General features: G+C 36.4%; 1 protein-coding gene across 1 annotated transcript; it reads right to left on the reverse strand.

Annotated features, from left to right (window-relative positions):
- Positions 1-3,819: 3,819 nt before the first annotated feature.
- On the reverse strand, positions 3,820-8,833 carry LOC127092324 (ACT domain-containing protein ACR12). Its single transcript, XM_051031173.1, has 10 exons — positions 8,505-8,833; positions 7,417-7,471; positions 7,030-7,152; positions 6,778-6,872; positions 5,903-5,987; positions 5,771-5,830; positions 4,599-4,654; positions 4,300-4,405; positions 4,143-4,211; positions 3,820-4,054 (listed from the first exon to the last, which is right to left on the reverse strand). The coding sequence occupies exons 1-10, from the start codon at positions 8,639-8,641 to the stop codon at positions 3,992-3,994; spliced, it is 849 nt and encodes a 282-aa protein (XP_050887130.1). The 5' UTR covers positions 8,642-8,833; the 3' UTR covers positions 3,820-3,991.
- Between the last annotated feature and the right edge of the window lie 15,104 nt (positions 8,834-23,937).

A 23,937-nucleotide genomic window follows, 5' to 3' on the forward strand; every position in this document is an offset into this window, starting at 1 on the left:
TCCATTACATTAAAAAAAACTCTTATGTAATAAATTTGTGTACGTTGATCCAACTATATATATATATATAATATATATATATATATTATATATATATATATATATATATATATATATATATAATATATATTATATATATATATATATATATATATATATAATATATATAAACAAAAAATATATTATATTTTAATTTTTTTTAAATAAATTATTGCACTTACGCGACCCTTGCGAACGCACGGGTCCTTTACTAGTATTAGATAAATCTAACATTCTTCCATTTGACAAAATCCATGGTGTGATTTTGATTTTTTTTCAAAAAACATATTTTTGAAAATAACTCTCGGATTAATGATTGATTTCTTAAAATGTGGCCGCATTTTAAGAAAATGCATGATTCCATATGCAATATCTGAATATGATTTTGTCCAATAAAAGTCAAGCAGTATCGAATCATGACGATTATTATATCCTTCATTGACATAAAACCTTCCATGGGTCAGATACTACGGACTCCATCAACTAGTCATCAGTGTGGATTGTGGCAAGAAAATAACATGTTAATGTGATCCAACAGCCAAACAGTTATTTTCTTTGTCAGTCCTAAATAATTTCTCTCAAATGCCTTAAAGTCAAAGTAATTGCATGATTCTACAAACCATAACGCCTCAGCTTCAATATGGCGCCGACCACCAGCACAGTGGTCCTGACAATGTTGGGCTTAAAATCATACTTCAGCTCCAATATGGCATCAACCACGGATATAATGGTCCCGAAGATGTCGAGCTCAAAATTATAATCATGCCTCGAACTCCAAACTTGTGTCGACCATAGACACGATGGTCCCAATGACACCGAGTTCCAATTTTAACAATTGACATATAAATAAATAATGACAAATAATAATAACATTATTCATTAAATATCAATTGCTCAAAATGAAAATTACTTGACAATCTAACACTTAAAATGTCCAAAATAATATACAACATGATAAGAAAATGGCATAAAGAATAAACTCTCACTAATCAATTACATCAAAAGAACTCACAATTCTCATGTTCTTAACATAGTTTTTGAACACAATGGGCCTAAGTCCCTTGGTTAGGGGATCAACTAGCATGAAAACAGTAGCAATGTACTCAACAACAATGTCATTTTTCTTCACAATATCTCTAAATGTCAAATACTTCAATTCCAAATGCTTATAACCGCTAGAAGTTTTATTATTCTTAGAGTAGAACACAATTGCATTATTATCACAATAAAGTTTTAGTGGCTTAGCAATGAAATCGACAATACGAAGTCCAATCACTAAATTTGTCAACCAAACAACATGAGTGGCAACAACATAACAATCAATAAACTCTGCTTGTATGGTAGAAGAGGCAAAAAGGGTTTTCTTTTTACCTTTCTAAGATATCTCACCTCCATCCAGCATAAAAATGTAACTAGAAGTAGATTCCTTATCATCAACATAACCAATAAGATCAAAGTCAATCTACCAAACTATTTCTAAGTTGTCAACTCTCCTAAAAATAAGCATATACTCTTTAGTTCTATGCAAATATCTCATCAATTTCTTAGTAGCAATTCAATGATCATTCCTAGGATTAGACTGGTATCGTCCCAAGATACCAACTATGAAAGCAATGTCAGACCTAGTGCATACTTGAGCATACATCAAGTTGCCCAATACACTATCCAAAGGTTTGCCCTTCATCTTTGCCCGCTCAATCTCATTTTTTGGATATTGATCTTTACTGAACTTGTCTCTTTTAGAAATTGGAGCATCCCTTAACTTACAGTTTTCATATTGAACCTCTCTAAGACTCTATTGATATAAGTCCTCCGTGACAATCCAAGTATACCATGTGATCTATCTCTGTATATTTCAATTCCCAACATAAAGTATGTTTCACCAAGATGTTTCATATCAAAGAACTTGGTTAGTATAAGTTGGGTCTCATGAAGTAGACCAAGATCACTATTGTCAAGCAAATATCATCATCATACAGCACGAGAAAGATAATTTGCTCCCATTGACCTTAAGATAGATGCACTGGTCAACTTTACTTTCTTCAAAACCCAATAAAGTCACCACCTCATCATATTTCAAGTACCATTGTCTGGAAGCCTGTTTCAAACCATAAATAGATTATTTTCAATTTACAAATCAAAAGCTCATTACCATTTGTCACAAAACCCTCAGGGTGTTGCATGCACACCTGCAAGATTGAGAATAAGTAATAGCTTCTAGATGATTTTTAGTATCAATAACAATACCAACATCATAAGCATCCTAACTAAGATAAACTACAAAATCATCAAGGATAAAAGGTGCCTTTTGTCTTACTTCCCTTCTAACATGAATTTTCTCTACTGGCTCATCAAGTTGTGCAACCTCAACTATAACGTGAGGATCAACTACATTTTTAACAAGTGGTTCAACCATATTTTCAACTGGATGTTCAGTCACACTCTCATTTGGAGAAAAACCTCCATGAGCAGTGGATGATCTAGCATTATCAAAATTAGGTAGTGACAAAGTAACAACGTCGGGCATAATAGAATCAATATTATCAGATGCAATGACAGACTCAGCAACATCAAGCTCAAGGAATTTTGCATGCATGGACTCCACAATTTTATTACCTCTACCAGGACAGAAGAATATGTATCTTTTAGCTTGATCTGGATATCCAATGAAAAAACTACGACTAGTTTTTGGGTCAAGATTTGTCTCAAAGAGATTATATATTTAAACCTCTGCAGGGCAACCCCAAGCACGAAGATGGTTAAAACTGGGTGTTCTACCTGTCGAAAGCTCAAAATGTGTTTTTGGAACTGATTTACTAAAAATTTTGTTTAGTATATAAAGGGATGTTTTCAAAGCGTCACCCCACAAAAATTCTGGTGAATTACATATACTCATCATGTTTCTCATTATATCCTTAAGAGTTTGGTTTCGCCTTTCGGCTACACCGTTTTGTTCGGGCATGGTGTATTGTGGAACAATTCCACAATCTTGCAACTATTTTGCAAAAGGCCTCATGTGTTGCCCAGTAGAATCATATTTACCATAATACTCTCCACCACGGTCGGAACGCACCATCTTTATCACCTTTCCTAGTTACTTTTCAACCTCAATTTTAAAGATTTTAAACTTTTCAAGTGCTTCTGATTTTTCCTTAATCAAGTAAAGATAGTCTTACCGGAAAAATTGGAATTCCAATCCATGAACAGGATCGCAACTCATAATAATGTTAAATCATAATCATATTTAAACAGCAAACAATTAAATCATAATTCTGATACCAGGTAAACGAAAAATTCATTGATTAATTATATGAAATTAAAATATCAGAGTTATTTGTTTTAGACATGTCTTATCACCTTAATTCGGAATCTTGAAAAAATGAGTAACCAGATCTTCTTTTGTATCTCACACTTCCACTCACAATCCTCAATGGCTCTGTCAATTGTTTTTTTGATTCTATGATTACAAAAAGAACCTAGTCATATAATACTATACAACCTAGTCCCTACTCTTTATGGGCCAACGACTAAAACCACACTTTTGACCACACTGATCAGATTTCAGATATTTTGTCTTTAATTAAAAATGATCACTTAACTAATAAAGGGACTTATTTATGCATCCCGTTTTCACCTACCAAAATAGCAATGCCACCCACAAGATATGAGATAAATCTAACCTAATAGGCGTATAAGATATTTGATATATAAGAAAATAACAGAGGCAAATCATAGAAAAATAGATATAGAGGAAGAAGAAAAGAACCAGAGACGGTTACATTCATTTCAACATATTTTCATTCCATAATCTGGTAGCAGTAAAGCTACCAGATTTTTAAATGGTATTTGTATGCCTCACATGTGATAATAATATGGATCTCATTGACAATTTGATACAACAACAGTTACATTTGAATTTGGACTGATTATTATACAAGTAAATGGTGTTTCCTCAGTAACTATCAATATCGGTTTCTGGCTTCCGGAGGTAGTAACGCAGACAGTTCACCAAAACCTGAGATTGTTGCACAATTAAATAATTTCAGCAAAATGAGAAACTGAATAACAAGTTCATTTTAATTTTAAATCAATGCAATGGTTACCTGAGACATTGATCTGTTTAATGCAGCCCCGCCATAACTGACATGAAATTTATCCTTGGCAACCAAACCCTGCAGAGAGAAAAAGAAGGTAAAGTTACTTTGAGTAATGGAAACACAGAGATTGAGACGGACAGAGACAGGACAGCAAGGAAGATACTTCTGTGTCGATCTCGGCTGACTCAACATCGATGTTCACATCTGCAATGACTTTGATTATTTCAACTAGCAATCCTGGCCTATCTGCCGTCTCGATGCACAGCAAGCTGAAATATATTGAACTCAAAAGCATTAGAGTGTATGATATCAAACACCTATCGCATATTGGTTGCAAGTTATGCAAATTCTTTGGGGTCGAAACAATTTCGTTAATAAACAGTTCGAAAATTGTACCCAAAGAAAAGTAAAATATAGAGGGGGTGAATAATTATTATGTTCACATATTATAAAGATGCAAACCTCCTCTTGGGTCCATCTTCCTTAACTTGAATATGAGTTGCAATTTCAATATCAAGCTGCACAAAACAATAGTAATAAAATATATATTTGCGAGACTAAGACTAAAACTGCATCTTGCTATACCTGGTTGAATCATGCATTTTGTTAACATGTGCTCTTCAAACAGAGTTAAGAAATCAAATAGCTAATAAATAAAAAGTATATGCATTTAATTTTTTTTCATGTAATGTAATGAATACAGAGTAATATAGGTATTTTAATTCCTTCGCATTTTCAAAAAAGAACCTAGCATCTTCTAGTACAGGGGTGCTGCTGCGATAAGGACTTGGGTATTATGGGGTCCCCAAATCCCACATTGAGTAGTAAGGGATATTTGGTGGAAGTTCAGTTTGTAGGCAGCCAAAATGCGGTGACAAGTCCCAAAAGTAATAATTTTGCCACAAAAATATCAGATGATTAGATGAGAAAACATGACATTTCTAGTTACCCAAAAAATAAACAGATAATATTTGTGTCTCGATTCTTGCAGATCTCTTTCCACAGTTACCATGTACACCCCCCCATTCTCTTCTCCGCTGTATGATATTGATCTTCACAGTTATATTGCGATACCTGCAACTCCAAGATCGGAGCTCTGATACCATTTGATATGAACCAGTATTTTTGTCCCCCAAAGAAATGCGACAAATCTCCCTTGATTAAAGAACAACAATACCAAATTTTGAGGGTCTGCAAGGTCCCTACTCTAAAGGCCCCAGTTTTCATACATGACAAGCCTCCTCTCTTTCCTCTCTGACCCTCTCTAACTACCTAAGTATACTGACTAACTAACTAATGGCATTATACAACAAAACTGAAGAGATGACAAGGAAGTATGAACTCTTAGAATTTGGGTTGTACTTAACTCATCCTTTATAAAACCAAGTTGTAAGGTGAGAGATGTCCACCGCTTATAACCACTACTCAGATCATATCACTATCCAATGTTACACTCTCATCATGAACAAAATTAAATACGATGTCAAAGTTTCAGGCCTAAAAGTTTATTCAAGCACACAAAACTTTGGTTGAAAGAAAGGGAAAAAATGGTGCAGAGGTCTCCGTAAAAAAAGTAACGTATTTTCTATGTAGGAAATAAAAAAGGAAAGGAAAATGAGAAGAGTATTATTCACCTTCTTTTCTGGATCCTTTAGGCCAAACACTTCACCCATCGCTAGTAGTTCACTGGACTCCTGGACAAATTATATAATACTCGTGAGAATGGTAAGTCGAATTCTCTCTAAACAATATATCGGCATACTTACAGGATGATACTGCAACAGGTTGTTGATAATGGTAAGTCGAATTCTCTCTAGCATATCAGGATTTTCGACTTTACGCCCAGTATCTCTGACAGAATACCAACCAAACAAAATTCGTGAAGACTAAATGTATCAGTGAAGCAGTGAAAACATATTAGACAATGAATGACAAGTGACGTCTTCATTCCTTTCACATGCTTTAATTAATAATTATTCAAGAAAAAAATTCTTTTGTGAAAAAAGGTGAATTTTAACACTAGATTAGGTGGAAACCGACTCATTTTCCACAGATCAATGCAAGTTTGAGATGTAATGTTAAAAACCATTCATGAGTCTTTACTTAACTTTGGGGAAACTAATTCTTGATAAATGCAATTATAGATGGATGTAACTGTTAAACCTTGACAAGTTACTGTCTCATATCCGTGACACACAAGGAAAAATAGATCACTAAAAGCCAAGCAAGTAAATAAAAGACCAAATATCCATTTTGGTCCAAAGACATGCCTGAGCCTGACTGCACGGTGGTACTCCATTGACATTTATAGTAAACATAAAATTGTCCCTCCAGTAGTAATAACTAACTGCCATCGGTTTTGCATTTTTACAGACCATTGAATGCCACTTTAAGCACCAAAGTGGTTTTGAAGAACCAATTAAATGTATTTGTAAGTGGAAAACCAATCAGATAAAACATATACCTTCGTAATATAATCAACATAAATACTATCAATGGTGCTAGTGACAAATAATTTGATAGTGAATGAAATAACCCTTACATAACACCATAAAATCCTTTTATTTTAAGTTTTATATTTCCAGTCATCAAGAGAAAACAATGCCAACAAAAATGAAGAGAAAAGACAAAAAAGACTTACGATTGTGTTATAAAAAATTTGGTTTGCTTCACCGGTCCCTCTGTAGAGACAGTTCCCTTTGAAACATCCAATCCCAAATCTTTTAATGCTTTCATCTGCTTTGATATTAAAAAATGAAAATCAATTATTAATAAATGGAATAAATCTTCTCTTTTATCATATGAATACGCCATAAAAAATATACAGACAAATTCAATTGGATTGAACTTTTTTAGAAATTGAGCATAATTAAGTTCCCAATAGCCACATCACCGTGTCAAGAAGAGCTCCAAGGCGATCACCAAAGCTAAGCTGCACAATTGTTGCTTCAGAATCTGAGTCTTGATCAATCAAAACTATTGGCATTGGAACACTATCAAGATTTTTATTGGACTTCTGCAGTAAGGATTAACCAACCAAAGTGTCACAAAAATATTGTATATAAAAGCATGGCATACCCATCTATAAATGAGGGACTGGATTACTTAGAGGGAAAAGACTCGCAGGGTTGGGTTGGGGATGGGGGAGTCAGTTTGGGACTAAATAGGGGTTCCATTTTATTGTTATGTCACTATAGTACAAATATCTAAACGGTTTCATTTTCTTGACCTAGACAGTACATGTAAGGAATGATATGAGGGCAAGAAGCTCATCACTGACCGGTGAAGCTGAATCGACTGCATTCAAGTCATAAGAAGAAGCATGTACAATATTCCTGCACAACATTTCATTTAGCAGTAAGAACAAGAGATATATATACCTCACGGGACTCTACTACAAAAGATTTAAGTTCCGATGGTGTTCACAAACAACTAGAAATAATAAAATCTCATCAATAACATGTTTCTAGGATCGGAGATTCCAACTTATCAAGAATGACTAACTAAGAGGTAAAAACACATAGAAAAACTGAATAACAAGCTGAATGCCAAACAACCTATCCATAGTGACAATGCTAAATAGAAGTTTCAAGCCTAAAAATTTCAAAGAACGGAGATAAATGAGTCATGACCCCGGACACCCCCTCCCTCCATCCTTGGTAAGGAGTAGAATTAACAACATCGACTCAAGCAAAAACGAACCACCATTTGTTTAGTATATTCCAATGCCATGAAAAAGGGATAGCTTCAATCAAACTCTAGCGTAACAAATCCTTTTACTAATACGATACGAGTCTATGACCTTTAAATATCATAGGATTTGACACTAATAATGATTTTGAAAAGAGGAACTAAACTAACAAGGTGAGTAGAAGAAGTTAACAAGCAAATTCTTCCCAAAAAAAAATCAATGGGAAAGACAAAGAACAACTGAGATCATAAATGGTCAAACACTTGGAAATAAACTTGCAACTTTTCATTTTAACTTCTTGTATACACAAACAAAACGAAGGATCAATTCAAATATCCAGAAACAGGCACAGAAATAATTGAAAAAATAAAATAAAATATTATGAACTTCTGATAAAAATACAACTAATTTATATAAAAAAAAATCTAAATACTATTATTATATTTCTACTAATATCTTTGAAGATGATAAATATTACTGTGATCCTATTCGAACCCTAGTGAAATGAAGATCACATTCCCACACACACACCACACCAGAGTTGAAGAAGTTGCAAGTTATCAAAATTGAATCTATTCAAAGAATGCTTAAATAACGAAGGAACATAAGAAAACATCGCTATAATCTACTCCAAATACATAAATTAAAAAGAAGTGTGTGGAAGAGGAATTTCTGACTTGTTCCTGAGGGAGAAGGAGGAGCGGCGGAGGGTGAATGAGAGAGATGACGGTGGTAGAGGAATGAAGAGCGGATCGGAAAGCTTGGTTGCGTGTACGGCGAAGGAAGAAGCGATGAAAGCATTGGTGACGGCCATGGCGGAGACAGTTGAAGTTGGCGAAGTGTGTGCGTAACTGAGTGCTGGTATTTAATATTTATAATTGTTATTTTTTGAGTTTGTAGTTTTGTTGGTTTATGGGATCTAAAAATTGATTCGGTGAAAGGGATGATGATGCGTGCTCATTAATCATTGAGCTTTCTATACATAGACAGTGAAAGACACGTCAGATCCAACGCTACATTCATCTTTCAAAACTACCTTATACTTTTTTAAGTTTATTAACATAAGAATATGATTTATTTAAGAGATTAAATTCGAAAAATTCTCAAAGATAAGATATGTAAAACAAAATTCTACGTGACTTTGATACTTTAGTTCTTTAGAGAATGTGTAAATTTGTAACCTTTGTCTCATACACTGAGATTGACTTATATACTACTACAATAGTAATCGTCGACAACGATTAGATCCTACGGATCTGACACATATCCCACTACGTAGACTTTGTCACTCTAACTTGCTTCCACACGTCTTCAAAGATAAAATTGCTGAAAAGCAACCATTATGTTGATAAATGTGTAGTACCCATCAACTGTCTTTATGGTTATCCAGTTACGGACAACATTGGATCAGCAATAAAGCACTCGACTCTACATCTAGGATCCATAGTGGTTTCAGGTCGAAGAGTGGTATACACTATTATCACCATGAGAATAACTAATGACACTTTGCATAACTTTCTATATAGTATTCTCATAGCGGGTCAATCCGGTATAAATATTACTCCTAATATTTATACCTATGTTTAAGACTTGATAACTCTTTATCCATGATCCATGAGATGTGATCATCAGTCTACAAACATAATAGTCTTAATGCTTTAATGTTATCCCACTTCACACTAAAGCTCGACTACGGATACTTTAAGAATAATGTCCTTATGTTTAATGTGCTCTCATGATTAAGTCACACTTAATACATTAAACGGACTATCTATTCCATAGACTTTATTAATCAACCATAATAAAGAAAATGCTTTTTAAATAATTCGATACAAGTACCAAAGGTATTGGCCTCTAGGGCTTACACCAACAATCTCCCACTAGCACTAGAGCCAATCAGGCATACACCTAATGCCCATTGATCTAGTATGGCCATCATGCTTCAGTTGCGCAAGAGGCTTTGTTAGTGGGTCAACTTTATTGTCAAGTGTTGGTACTCTACATATTTTCACATCTCCTCTATCTATTATCTCTCGAATGAGGTGATAGCGCCTGAGTATGTGTTTGGATCGTTGGTGAGATCTAGGCTTCTTAGCTTGTGCGATAGCACCATTGTTATCATAATAGAGACCAATGGGATCCACAATGCTAGGGACTATGCCAAGTTCACTAATGAACTTTTGATCCAAACAACTTCCTTTGCTGCACTTGAGGCAGGAGTATACTCGGCCTCGGTTGTAGAATCAGCAACTGCATCTTGCTTTGAACTTTTCAAGCTCACAGCGCCACCATTCAAGCAAAACACATAACCATTGGAATCATTCATATTAAAGCGTCTCAGCACTTCGTCTATGTACTCTGACTTAGGCCAAGCATTTTGTGATCTATCTCTATAGATTCTGATTCCTAATATATAGGCTGCTTCGCCTAGGTCCTTCATAGAAAAGCATTTCCCCAACCAAGACTTTACTTGTTGCAGGGTAGGGATATCGTTTCCAATGAGTAATATGCCATCTACATATAATACCAGGAAAACGATCATGCTCCCACTAACCTTCTTGTAGACACAAGGCTCATCTTCGTTCTTGATGAATCCATATTGTTTTACTGTTTCATCAAAACGAAGATTCCATGAGTAGGTCACAGGCTCATCTTGATCCATGAGTAATACATCACCTTGATCTGTTATGAGATATCCATATCTCTCAGGTAGGTGACGTATCCTGCTTGACCTACGCTGGTCTTGTTCTACTTGAGCAGGTTGCTCTTATACAACTACTTATGTTTCCTGCTCTAATTCCTCCATAGGTCTATTGATGCTTTGTGATTCTTTAATTTCTTCAAGCTCTACTTTCCTCCCACTAATTCCTTTGGAAATAAAATCCCTTTCCAGGAAAACTCCAGTTCGAGCGACAAACACTTTGCCCTCTGAAGGATTGTAGAAGTAATACCCTCTTGTTTCTTTAGGATACCCCACAAATAAGCATTTGTCAGATTTGGGCTCAAGCTTAGTTGAAATTTGTCGTTTCACATAAACTTCGCAACCCCAAATCTTCATGTAAGACATATGTGGTTTCTTACCACTCCATATCTCATATGGTGTCTTCTCAACCTTTTGGATGGAATACGGTTAAGTGTGTAAGTTGTTGTCAACAGTGTATGTCCTCAAAAGGAGTTTGGAAGATCGGTGTGACTCATCATGGATCGGACCATGTCCAACAGGGTTCGATTTCTTCTCTCAGATACACCATTCCATTGGGGTGTTCCAGGAGGAGTGAGTTGGGATAGGATCCCACACTCTTTCAGATGGTCATCAAACTCTAGGCTTAAATACTCACCACCTCGATCTGATCGAAGAGTTTTAATATTCTTGCCTAGTTGGTTTTGTACTTCGTTCTTGAATTCCTTGAACTTTTCAAAGGACTCTGATTTGTGCATTAAATACACATAACCATATCTACTGAAATCATCAGTGAATGTGATGAAGTACTGAAAACCTCCTCTGGCTGGTATGTTCAGTGGTCCACATACATCAGTATGTATGAGGGCCAAAAGATCATTAGCTCTTTCACCTTTTCCTGTGAATGGAGACTTTGTCATCTTTCTAATTAAACAAGATCTGCATGTCTCATATGATTCATAATCAAAAGAGTCCAACAGTCCATCTTTATGGAGTTTGGAAATGTGTTTCTCATTTATGTGGCCTAACCGACAATGCCAAAGGTAAGTTGGATTTAACTCATTGGGTTTCATCCTTTTAGTATTAATGTTATAAACTGGCATTTCAAGATCAAGGACATATAATTCATTGTTCATTTGAGCAGTAGCATAGAATATATCATTCAAATAAATTGAACAACAATTGTTCTTTATTATGAATGAAAAACCGAACTTGTCCAAACAAGAAACGGAAACAATATTCCTGCTAATTGCAGGTACATAATAACAGTTCTCTAACTGAATTATTAAACCACTAGGTAAAGTCAATTCATAAGTTCCTACGGCTAAGGCAGCAACCTTTGCTCCATTACCAACTCGTAGGTCGACTTCACCTTTTGCCAATTTTCTACTCCGTTTTAGTCCTTGCACATTTGTATAAATGTGAAAACCGCATCCAGTATCTAATACCCATGATGCAGAAGTAGATAAATTAATTTCAATAACAAAAATACCTGAAGTTGGAGTCTCTACTCCATTCTTCCTATCTTCCAGGTACTTTGGGCAGTTCCTCTTCCAGTGTCCAGTCTTACCGCAATGGAAGCATGTGCCTTCTTTTGCTATGCCTCCATTAGGCTTCAAAGCAGCAACGGTGGGTTTGGGTTTGGCAACTTCTTTGCCTTTCCCTTTATCACCCTGCTTAGTGGGCCTTTTGTTCTGTCTCTTTCCATTTCCGATCATCAGAATGGACTTCCCTTTTGACTTCAGATTCTGCTCGACAGTTCTTAACATGGCGAGCAGTTCAGGAAGCAATTTGTCCATATCAATCATATTAAAATTTAGGACAAATTGGCTAAAACTATATGGCAACGATTGCAAGATCAAATCAGTCGCAAGTTCCTTTTCGAGGGGAAAACCCAAAATCACAAGGTTTTCCACATACCCAATCATCTTGAGTACATAAGGACCTACAGGGGCTCCCTCAGCTAACTTGCCTTGAAAAGGGGCTTTTGAAACTTTAAACCTCTCATGCCTTGCTTGCTCTTGATAGAGCATCTTCAGGTGTTCGATCATATCGAACGCTGACATGTTCTCATGTTGCTTTTGCAATTCTGATTTCATGGTAGCTAGCATGAGACAAGCAGTTTCATTGGCATCATCGACATGCTTCTTATAAGCATCTCTTTCTGCCTTAGGTGCAGAACTAGGAGGTTCCTCTTCAGGAACAGGTGTCTCCAAGACATACAGCTTTTTATCATGTTTGAGGACAATCCTCAGGTTTCGGTGCCAATCCAGAAAATTTGTCCCAGACAATTTTTCTTTATCAAGGATTGATCGCAAAATGTTGTTAGAGGTGTTTGCTGTCATGGTTATCTACACAAGGATTAATGAAAATATAAGTATCATTGACATATTTAATTAGGCCTTTAATTAAATATGCTCCCACTATTTTACTCAAAACAAATGACCCTCATCATCTGATTCGGAAAATCCCGTTGGAAGATTTTCTAGTGGGTCGAGATCCATATTTCACTTCGTTCTAAGTCCGCGTAGGCTGATTACACAAAACTAGGTTATTTAGGTAGGAACTCCTTCCAATTGTATCTCATACAACTCTCAAAAATTTCAGTTGGGTGAATAACTCCTTATTCCAATCCATCATATAGATTATTCCCAACTCTTGCTTCTAAACATATATAATCTTATTATAATTTGTTTAGTTAAGTTTGACCCATTATTTTAACACTTGGATATTACAATTATCCCATCGCACCTTACTAATATAGAATATGCACCTCGCGTAGACGAAACCTACATTATCCATTACTAGTCTTGATGAGTGTTAAAACTTGGAAAGCATAAACTTAATATTTAATTTGAGGGAATTGCAATTTTTCTGATCTCACCGGCTTGTTTATCATATAAATCGCCTCTCACATGCATCAACATACATTCACATGCATCAACATACATACATACATAATGAAACAGTTATGGCCCCTAGCGCAATTGTTCTCCCAAGCCAATGGGAGAACCTAAGCTAACCTAACAACGATCTAAGCTTCTCCAAGCAAGATCTTCAAGGTTGTCCTCCTTTGACACTGACTTCTTTGCTTTCTTCATATCATTACATTACATAAAGAAACTCGTTTTACATACGAGGGAGTGAGATGAGAAAAGAAGTTACATTTGGGAGATTAAGAGAGAGGCACGACACGCAGGTCGTATTTTTAAAAACCCAAATCAGAATAAAGGAAAACTAAGGCCATAACCGATCACCACAAATAATAAATACTTTATTATTATTAATTCCTTTAATTAATTAAAATCAAATTAAATTTTGACGACCGATCACACTACGTAGAGTTAGCCGGGGGTCCGCTGCCCGGGCAGCGCCTTTGCTCGAAAATTTTAATGAACAATTCATTTAAAATCGACGTCGTTTTTCACATCAACACTTGATACTTTAAAGCACTGGATTAGTAAATTTTGCCTTGCGTTAACCGGTTAACACTGTTTGAAAAATTCAAAAAATTTATTTCGTATTGCGTTAACCGGTTAACCATACGCGTTAACCGGTTAACACTGTTCCAAAAAGTGTTTAGAAAGCACAACTCTTGTGCAGTCATAACTCCAATCGCATAACTCTCTGACAACACAACCCGTGTGCCGTCACTAACCCTGATGCAGCAATTTCAGACCGTCAAACACATCTTGATTGTTAATTCAGTATGATTGATCAACACGTCATTGCTTTACCAAACTAATGTCGGATCAAGAAGCAAACGATCATTGATCGCTCAAAGGAAAACAATCATTGAGTGTTTGAATGAATGAAACGAGAACACTATATCATGTATAATGTATTTTGCATCAGGATTACATATATCATATATATGTAACTTGATCGATCTCAGTTTAATCTTTGATTCATTCTGTCTTTAATCATATTATTACAGAACAAAAATAGTTATTAGATTCATGGTTTTGTAAGTGGCTCTGCTACCACTGAAGGAGAATTGGCATTCAAGGCGCAGCGGAATTTAAAAAATTCTCCTTTAATGATCCTGACGAATGGGCATGATCAGTGATAGAATCGTTACCTCTTGTGGCGATTCAAACCTTTGGTGCAGATCTCTTATAATGATCAAAACCTTTGATACAGATCCACGGAGTGATCACGAACGTTGAACGATGACAACGTCTCTACTCAGTCCTCACGAACGGATTCCTTCAATCTCAGTGCTAGCTGGTACGAATGAAGGCTTTGAGTGAGAGAGAGAGAGAGAGAAACGAAATTCCAACTCTTCACTTGAGTTGAGTATTGGTGGAGTTACAATGCTTCTACCCAAGGGATTCTATTTATAGAACCACTTGTGTGGGCTTCAAGCTAAAAAGCCCACTTAAGTGTATTTTGGCCCATATCTCATAATATGCCAAAATCACTTAAGTATTTGGTACCTTACTATATTTCGTATTCCACTTAAGTGCACCGTACCTTACGGTGTTCCTTAATTACTCTATTTCTCATCAATCCGTCCTTTGTGTGTGACCCCGTAGGTTTTCGCGACGTTGGCAATTATATTAAATCACGCATTTAACATAATAAACAATGAGCGGTATCTAGCAACACATCACTGCTACCCAAGTCACGAAAATGTCATGTGATCTGACAAAACCTCCTGTGATAATAATTATGTGTATAATTACCCCTTTGCCCTTATGTCTATATTGAACACAAGGTATAGACCGTGTCATCCTTGTCCAGTTCAATATTGGGCCCATAGACATTTATCTTGTTACGCAGGATGGGCAAATTCCATTTAGGACACTTATGTCCCTCAGCATGCTTTGTGGAGTACCCATCAACTGTCTTTATGGTTATCCAGTTACGGACAATGTTGGATCAGAAATAAAGCACTCGACTCTACATCTAGGATCCATAGTGGTTTCAGGTCGAAGAGTGGTATACACTATTATCACCATGAGAATAACTTATGACACTTTGCATAACTTTCTATATAGTATTCTCATAACGGGTCAATCCGGTATAAATATTACTCCTAATATTCATACCTATGTTTAGGACTTGATAACTCTTTATCCATGATCCATGAGATGTGATCATCAGTCTACAAACATAATAGTCTTAATGCTTTAATGTTATCCCACTTCACACTGAAGCTCGACTACGGATACTTTAAGAATAGTGTCCTTATGTTTAATGTGCTCTCATGATTAAGTCACACTTAATACATTAAACGGACTATCTATTCCAGAGACTTTATTAATCAACCATAATAAAGAAAATGCCTTTTAAATAATTCGATACAAGTACCAAAAGTATTTGCCTATAGGGCTTACACCAACAACTTATGTGTATAATTACCATTTTCCCCTTATGTCTATATTGAACATAAGGCATAGACCGTGTCATCCTTGTCCAATTCAATATTGGGCCCATAGACATTTATCTTATTACGCAGGATAGGCAAATTCCATCCAGGTCACTCATGTCCCTTAGCATGCTTCGTGGAGTACCAATCAACTGTCTTTATGGTCATCCAGTTACGAATAACGTTTGATCAGCAATAAGGCACTCGACTCTACATCTAGGGTCCACAGTGGTTTCAGGTCGAAGGGTGGTATACACCATTATCACCATGAGAATAACTTATGACACTTTGCATATCATTCTATATAGTATTCTCATAGCGGGTCAATCCAGTATAAATATTACTCTTAATATTCATACCTATGTTTAAGACTTGATAACTCCTTAGCCATGATCCATGAGATGTGATCATCAGTCTATAAAAATAACAGTCTTCATGCTTTAATGTTATCCCACTTTACAATAAAGCTCGACTACGGATACTTTAAGAATAGTTTCCTTATGTTTAATGTGATCTCATGATTAAGTCATACTTGATACATTAAACGGACTAGCTATTCTAGGGACTTTATTAAACAAACATAATAAAGAAAAAGCCTTTTATTATTAATAAATAATTCGATACAAGTATCAAAAGTATTGGCCTCTAGGGCTTACACCAACAATCTCCCACTAGCACTAGAGCCAATCAGGCATACCCCTAATGCCCATAGATCTAGTATGGCCATCATGCTTCTGCTGCACAAGAGGCTTTGTCAGTGGGTCAGCAATATTGTCAAGTGTAGGTACTCTGCATATTTCCACATCTCCTCTATCTATTATCTCTCGAATGAGGTGATAACTCCTAAGTATGTGTTTGGATCGTTGGTGAGATCTAGGCTCCTTAGCTTGTGCGATAGCACCATTGTTATCACAATAGAGACCAATGGGATCCACAATGCTAGGAACTATGCCAAGTTCACTAATGAACTTTTTGATCCAAACAGCTTCCTTTGCTGCACTTGAGGCAGCAATATACTCGGCCTCGATTGTAGAATCAGCAACTGTATCTTGCTTTGAATTTTTCCAGCTCACAGCGCCACCATTTAAGCAAAACACATAACCAAATTGCGATCTAAAGTCATCCTTATCTGTCTGGAAGCTAGCATCGATGTATCCAATTACAGGCAACTCTTCCTGACCTCCATATATCAAGAATGAGTCCTTAGTCCTTCTCAAATACTTAAGGATATTCTTGATAGTTACCCAATGGGCATCACCAGGATCAGATTGGTACCTACTCGTTGCACTTAAAGCATACGAGACATCTGGTCGAGTACATAACATGGCATATATGATAGATCCTATTGCAGATGCATATGGAATCTTATTCATGTGATCCCTTTCTTCCTTAGTTGAAGGGGATTGTGTTTTTGATAGACACAGACCATGTTGCATAGGTATGAATCCTTTCTTGGAATCATGCATATTAAAGCATCTCAGCACTTTGTCTATGTACGTACTCTGACTTAGGCCAAGAAGTTTTTGTGATCTATCTTTATAGATTCTGATTCCTAATATATAGGTTGCTTCACCTATGTCCTTCATAGAAAAGTATTTCCCCAACAAGACTTTACTTGTTGTAGGGTAGGGACATCGTTTCCAATGAGTAATATGTCATCTACATATAATACCAGGAAAATGATCATGCTCCCACTAACCTTCTTGTAGACACAAGGCTCATCTTCGTTCTTGATGAATCCATATTGTTTTACCATTTCATCAAAATGAAGATTCCAGCTTCTGGAAGCTTGCTTCAATCCATAGATTGATCTTTGTAACTTACATATCTTTTGGGCTTCTTTTGGTATGTCAAATACTTCAGGTTGTGTCATGTACACATCCTCAAGAAGATTCCCATTAAGGAAAACAGCTTTGACATCCATCTGCCATATTACATAATCATGATATGCAGCGATAGCAAGTAAAATCCGAACAAATTTAAGCATTGCAACTGGTGAAAAGGTTTCATCATAGTCAACCCCATGAATTTGTTTATATCCTTTTGCAACCAGTCTTGCCTTGTAGGTATGTACCTTACCATCCATGTCAGTCTTATTTTTGAAGACCCACTTGCATCCTATAGGGTTAACTCCTCCAGGAGGCTCTACCAAGGTCCAAACTTGGTTTGTGTACATGGAATCCATTTCAGATTTCATGGCTTCTAGCCACTTCTCAGACTCGGGACCAGTTATGGCCTCTTGGTAGGTCACAGACTCATCTTGATCCATGAGTAGTACATCACCTTGATCAGTTATGAGATATCCATATCTCTCAGGTTGGTGACGTATCTTGTTTGACCTACGCTGGTCTTGTTCTACTTGAGCAGGTTTCTCTTCCACAACTACTTGTGTTTCCTGCTCTAATTCCTCCATAGGTGTATCGATGTTTTATGATTCTTTAATTTCTTCAAGCTCTACTTTCCTCCCACTAATTCCTTTGGGAATAAAATCCTTTTCTAGGAAAACTCCAGTTCGAGCGACAAACACTTTGCCCTCAGAAGGATTGTAGAAGTAATACCCTCTTGTTTATTTAGGATACCCCACAAATAAGCATTTGTCAAATTTGGGCTCAAGCTTAGTTGAAATTTCTCGTTTCACATAAACTTCGCAACCCCAGATCTTCATGTAAGACATATGTGGTTTCTTACCACTCCATATCTCATATGGTGTCTTCTCAACCTTTTTGGATGGAACACGGTTAAGTGTGTAAGCTGTTGTCAATAGTGTATGTCCCCAAAAGGAGTTTGGAAGATCGGCGCGACTCATCATGGATCGGACCATGTCTAACAAGGTTCAATTTCTTCTCTCAGATACACCATTCCATTGGGGTGTTCCAGGAGGAGTAAGTTGGGATAGGATCCCACACTCTTTCAGATGGTCATCAAACTCTAGGCTTAAATACTCACCACCTCGATCTGATCGAAGAGTTTTAATATTCTTACCTAGTTGGTTTTGTATTTCATTCTTGAATTCCTTGAACTTTTCAAAGGACTCTGATTTGTGTTTCATTAAATACACATAACCATATCTACTGAAATCATCAGTAAATATGATGAAGTACTGAAAACCTCCTATGGCTGGTATGTTCAGTGGTCCACATACATCAGTATGTATGAGGGCCAAAATATCATTAGCTTTTTCACCTTTTCCTGTGAATGGAGACTTTGTCATCTTTCCAATTAAACAAGATATGCATGTCTCATATGATTCATAATCAAAAGAGTTCAAGAGTCCATCTTTATGGAGTTTGGAAATGTGTTTCTCATTTATCTGGCCTAATCGACAATGCCAAAGGTAAGTTGGATTTAACTCATTAGGTTTCATCCTTTTAGTATTAATGTTATAAATAGGCATTTCAAGATCAATGACATATAATCCATTGTTCATTTGTGCAGTAGCATAGAATATATCATTCAAATAAATTGAGCAACAATTGTTCTTTATTATAAATGAAAAACCAAACTTGTCCAAACAAGAAACGGAAATAATATTCCTGCTAATTGCAGGTACATAATAACAGTTCTCTAACCGAATTATTAAACCACTAGGTAAAGTCAATACATAAGTTCCTACGGCTAAAGCAGCAACCTTTGCTCCATTGCCAACTCGTAGGTCAACTTCACCTTTTGCCAAATCTCTACTCCTTTTTAGTCCCTACACATTGGTACAGATGTGAGAACCGCATCCAGTATCTAATACCCATGATACAGAAGTAGATAAATTAATTTCAATAACAAAAATACCTGAAGTTGAAGTCTCTACTCCATTCTTCTTATCTTCCAGGTACTTTGGGTAGTTTCTCTTCCAGTGTCCGGTCTTACCGCAATGGAAGCAGGTGCCTTCTTTTGCTATTCCTCCATTAGGATTCAAAGCAACAACAGTGGGTTTGGGTTTGGCAACTTCCTTGCCTTTCCCTTTATCACCTTGCCTGGTGGGCCTTTTGTTCTGTCTCTTTCCATTTCCGATCATCAGAATGGACTTCCGTTTTGACTTCAGATTCTGCTCAGCAGTTCTTAACATGGCTAGCAGTTCAGGAAGAGATTTATCCATATCATTCATATTGAAATTTAGGACAAATTGAATGAATCTATCTGGCAACGATTGCAAGATCAAATCAGTCGCAAGTTCCTTTCCGAGGGGAAAACCCAACCTCTCAAGGTTCTCCACATACCCAATCATCTTGAGCACATGGGGACCTACAGGGGCTCCCTCAACTAACTTGCCTTGAAAAAGGGTTTTTGAAACTTCCAACCTTTCATGCCTTGATTGCTCTTGATAGAGTATCTTCAGGTGTTCGATCATATCAAACGCTGCCATGTTCTCATGTTGCTTTTACAACTCTGAGTTCATGGTAGCTAGCATGAGACAACCAGTTCCATTGGCATCATCGACATGCTTCTTATAAGCATCTCTTTCTACCTTAGGTGCAAAACTAGGAGGTTCCTCTTCAGGAACAGATTTCTCCAAGACATACAACTTTCTATCATGTTTGAGGACAATCCTCAGATTTCGGTGCCAATCCAGAAAATTTGTCCCAGACAATTTTTCCTTATCAAGGATTGATCGCAAAATATTGTTAGAGGTGTTTGTTGTCATGGTAATCTACATGAAAATAATGAAAATATAAGTATCAATAACATATTTAATTAGGCCTTTAATTAAATATGCTCCCACTATTTTACTCAAAACAAATGACCCTCACCATTTGATTCGGAAAATCCCGTTGGAAGATTTTTTAGTGGGTAGAGATCCATATTTCACTTTGTTTTAAGTCCGCGTAGGCGGATTACACAAAACTAGGTTATTTAGGTAGGAACTCCTTCCAATTGTATCTAATACAACTCTCGAATATTTTAGTTGGGTGAATAACTCCTTATTCCAATCCATCACATGGATCATTTCCAACTCTTGCTTCTAAACATATATAATCTTATTATAATTTCTGTAGTTAAGTTTGACCCATTGTTTTAACAATTGGATATTACAATTATCTCATCGCACCTTACTAATATAAAGCATGCATCTCGCGTAGGCGAAACCTACATTATCCGATACTAGTCTTGATGAGTGCTAAAACTTGGAAAGCATAAACTTAATATTTAATTTGAGGGAATTTGCAATTATTCTGATCTCACCGGCTTATTTATCATATAAATCGTCTCTCACATGCATCAACATACATTCACATGCATCAACATACATACATAATGAAATAGTTATGGCCCCTAGCGCAATTGTTCTCCCAAGCCAATGAGAGAACCTAAGTTAACCTAATAACGATCTAAGCTTTTCCAAGCAAGATCTTCAAGGTTGTCCTCCTTTGATATTGAATTCTTCTCTTTCTTCATAACATTACATTACATAAAAGAAACTCGTTTTACATACGAGGGAGTGAGATGAGAAAAGAAGTTACATTAAGAGATTAAAAGAGAGGCACGACACGCAGGTCGTATTTTAAAACCCAAAACAAAATAAAGGAAAACTAAGGCCATAACCGATCACCACAAGACAATAATAATAAACACATTATTATTATTATTATTAATTTTAATTCTTTTAATTAATTAAAACCAAATTAAATTTCGGCGACCGATCACACTACGCAGAGTTAGCCAGGGGTCCGCTGCCCGTTCAGCGGACGGGGGGTCAAGGGGGCAGCGCCCCTTGCAGAGTTGTAGGGGCAGCGCCCCTGGCCGAAAATTTTAATGAACAATTCATTTTAAATCGACGTCGTTTTTCGCATCAACACTTGATACTTTAAAGCACAACTCTTGCGCAGTCACAACCCTAATCGCATAACTCTTTGGCAACACAACCCTTGTGCCGTCATTAACCCTAATGCACCAATTTTAGAGCGTCAAACACATCTCGATTGTTGATTCAGTATGATTGATCAATACGTCATTGCTTCACCATACTAATGTCAGATCAAGAAGCAAACGACCATTGATCGCTCAAAGGAAAACAACCATTAAGTGTTTGAATGAATGAAACAGAAACAATATATCATATATACCGTATTTTGCATCAGGATTACTTATATCATATATATAACTTGATCGATCTCAATTTAATTACTCGTTTATTCTTTGATTCATTCTGTCTTTTAATCGTATTAATACAGAAAATACAGAAAAAAAAAAACAACTATCAGATGCATGGTTTCGTAACCAGGCTCTGATACCACTGAAGGAGAAGGGTGATCCAAAACGCAACTGAATTTAAAAATTCTCCTTTAATGATCCTTACGAATGGGCATGATCAGTGATAGAATCGTTACCTCTTGTGGCGATTGTAACCTTTGGTGCAGATCTACAGAGCGATCACGAACGTTGAACGATGACAACGCCTCTACTCAGTCCACACGAACAGATTCCTTCAATCTCAGTGCTAGCTGCTACAAATAAAGGCCTTGAGTGTGTGTGTGTGTGTGTGTGTGTGTGTGTGAGAGAGAGAGAGAGAGAGAAACAAAATTGCAACTGCTCAAATGCTTCTACACAAGGGTTCTATTTATAGAACCACTTGTGTGGGTTGCAAGCTAAAAAGCCCACTCAAGTGTATGTGGCACATATCTTATAATATGCCAATATCACTTAAGCGCGTGGTACCTTACCATATTTCGTATTCTACTTAAGTACACCGTACCTTACGATGTTCTACAATTCACTTAAGTGCACCGTACCTTACGGTGTTCCTTAGTTACTCTATCTCTCATCAATCCGTCCTTTGTGTGTGACCCTGTAGGTTTTCGCGGCATTGACAATTATATTAAATCACGCATTTAACATAATAAATAGTGAGCGGTATCTAACAACACATCACTGCTACCCAAGACACGAAAATGTCATGTGATCTGACAAATCCTTTTGTGATAATACTTATGTGTATAATTACCCTTTTGCCCTTATGTCTATATTGAACACAAGGGATAGACCATGTCATCCTTGTCCAGTTCAATATTGGGCCCATAGACATTTATCCTGTTACGCGGGATGGGCAAATTCCATCTAGGTCACTCATGTCCCTTAGCATGCTTCGTGGAGTACCCATCAATTGTCTTTATGGTCATCCAGTTACGGACAACGTTTGATCAACAATAAGGCACTCGACTCTACATCTAGGGTCAACAGTGGTTTCAGGTTGAAGGGTGGTATACACCATTATCACCATGAGAATAACTTATGACACTTTGCATAACATTCTATATAGTATTCTCATAGCGGGTCAATCCAGTATAAATATTACTCAATATTCATACCTGTGTTTAAGACTTGATAACTCCTTATCCATGATCCATGAGATGTGATCATCAGTCTATAAACATAATAGTCTTCATGCTTTAATGTTATCCTACTTTACAATAAATCTCGACTATAGATACTTTAAGAATAGTGTCCTTATGTTTAATGTGATCTCATGATTAAGTCATACTTGATACATTAAACGGACTAGCTATTCTGGGGACTTTATTAAACAAACATAATAAAGAAAAAGCCTTTTATTATTAATAAATAATTCGATACAAGTACCAAAAGTATTGGCCTCTCGGGCTTACACCAACATCCAGAAGGCGAAGCAAATTTCTTGGATAACAGGAATGTGGCATTACCAATGTATGGTAATTAGCCAAAGTGACAAAAGAGAAAATGTTGTTTGAATAGTGAAAGGATGGTCTGAACCAAGAATGCTACCAGATTTTGTGACTCCATAAGGTAGGAAAAGATGTTTGATAGGGTTTATAACCCTACAAAATAACATGAGAGAAAGCCACAATCTATAACTATATAGGCAGGATGAAAGAGTGCCATAGGCTGTAACTGTATAGGCATAATGAAAGAGTTCCAAAGTTTGTAACTGTATAGGAAAAATGAAAGAGGATGCCAAAGTTTATAATTGTAACGCAATACATGAAGTAAATGATTATGAGATGGGTGTTTGACCATGAGGTGATTAACCCAAAGGATGTATGGGTAACAAAGAGGATTGTTGTGTTTGATCATTGATGACGAAGATTGA

This window comes from Lathyrus oleraceus, chromosome 6 (assembly GCF_024323335.1).
Source record: "Lathyrus oleraceus cultivar Zhongwan6 chromosome 6, CAAS_Psat_ZW6_1.0, whole genome shotgun sequence".
Classification (NCBI taxonomy): domain Eukaryota; kingdom Viridiplantae; phylum Streptophyta; class Magnoliopsida; order Fabales; family Fabaceae; genus Lathyrus; species Lathyrus oleraceus.

Bases quoted from the DNA above. Each gene is read 5' to 3' on its own strand.
- LOC127092324 (XM_051031173.1), bottom strand. From the start codon at position 8,641: ATGGCCGTCACCAATGCTTTCATCGCTTCTTCCTTCGCCGTACACGCA. The intron at 5,988-6,777 runs GTAAGTCTTTTT...GTATTCTGTCAG, and splicing joins AAATTTTTTATAACACAATC to AGATACTGGGCGTAAAGTCG. The intron at 4,406-4,598 runs GTTTGCATCTTT...AATATATTTCAG, and splicing joins GAAGATGGACCCAAGAGGAG to CTTGCTGTGCATCGAGACGG.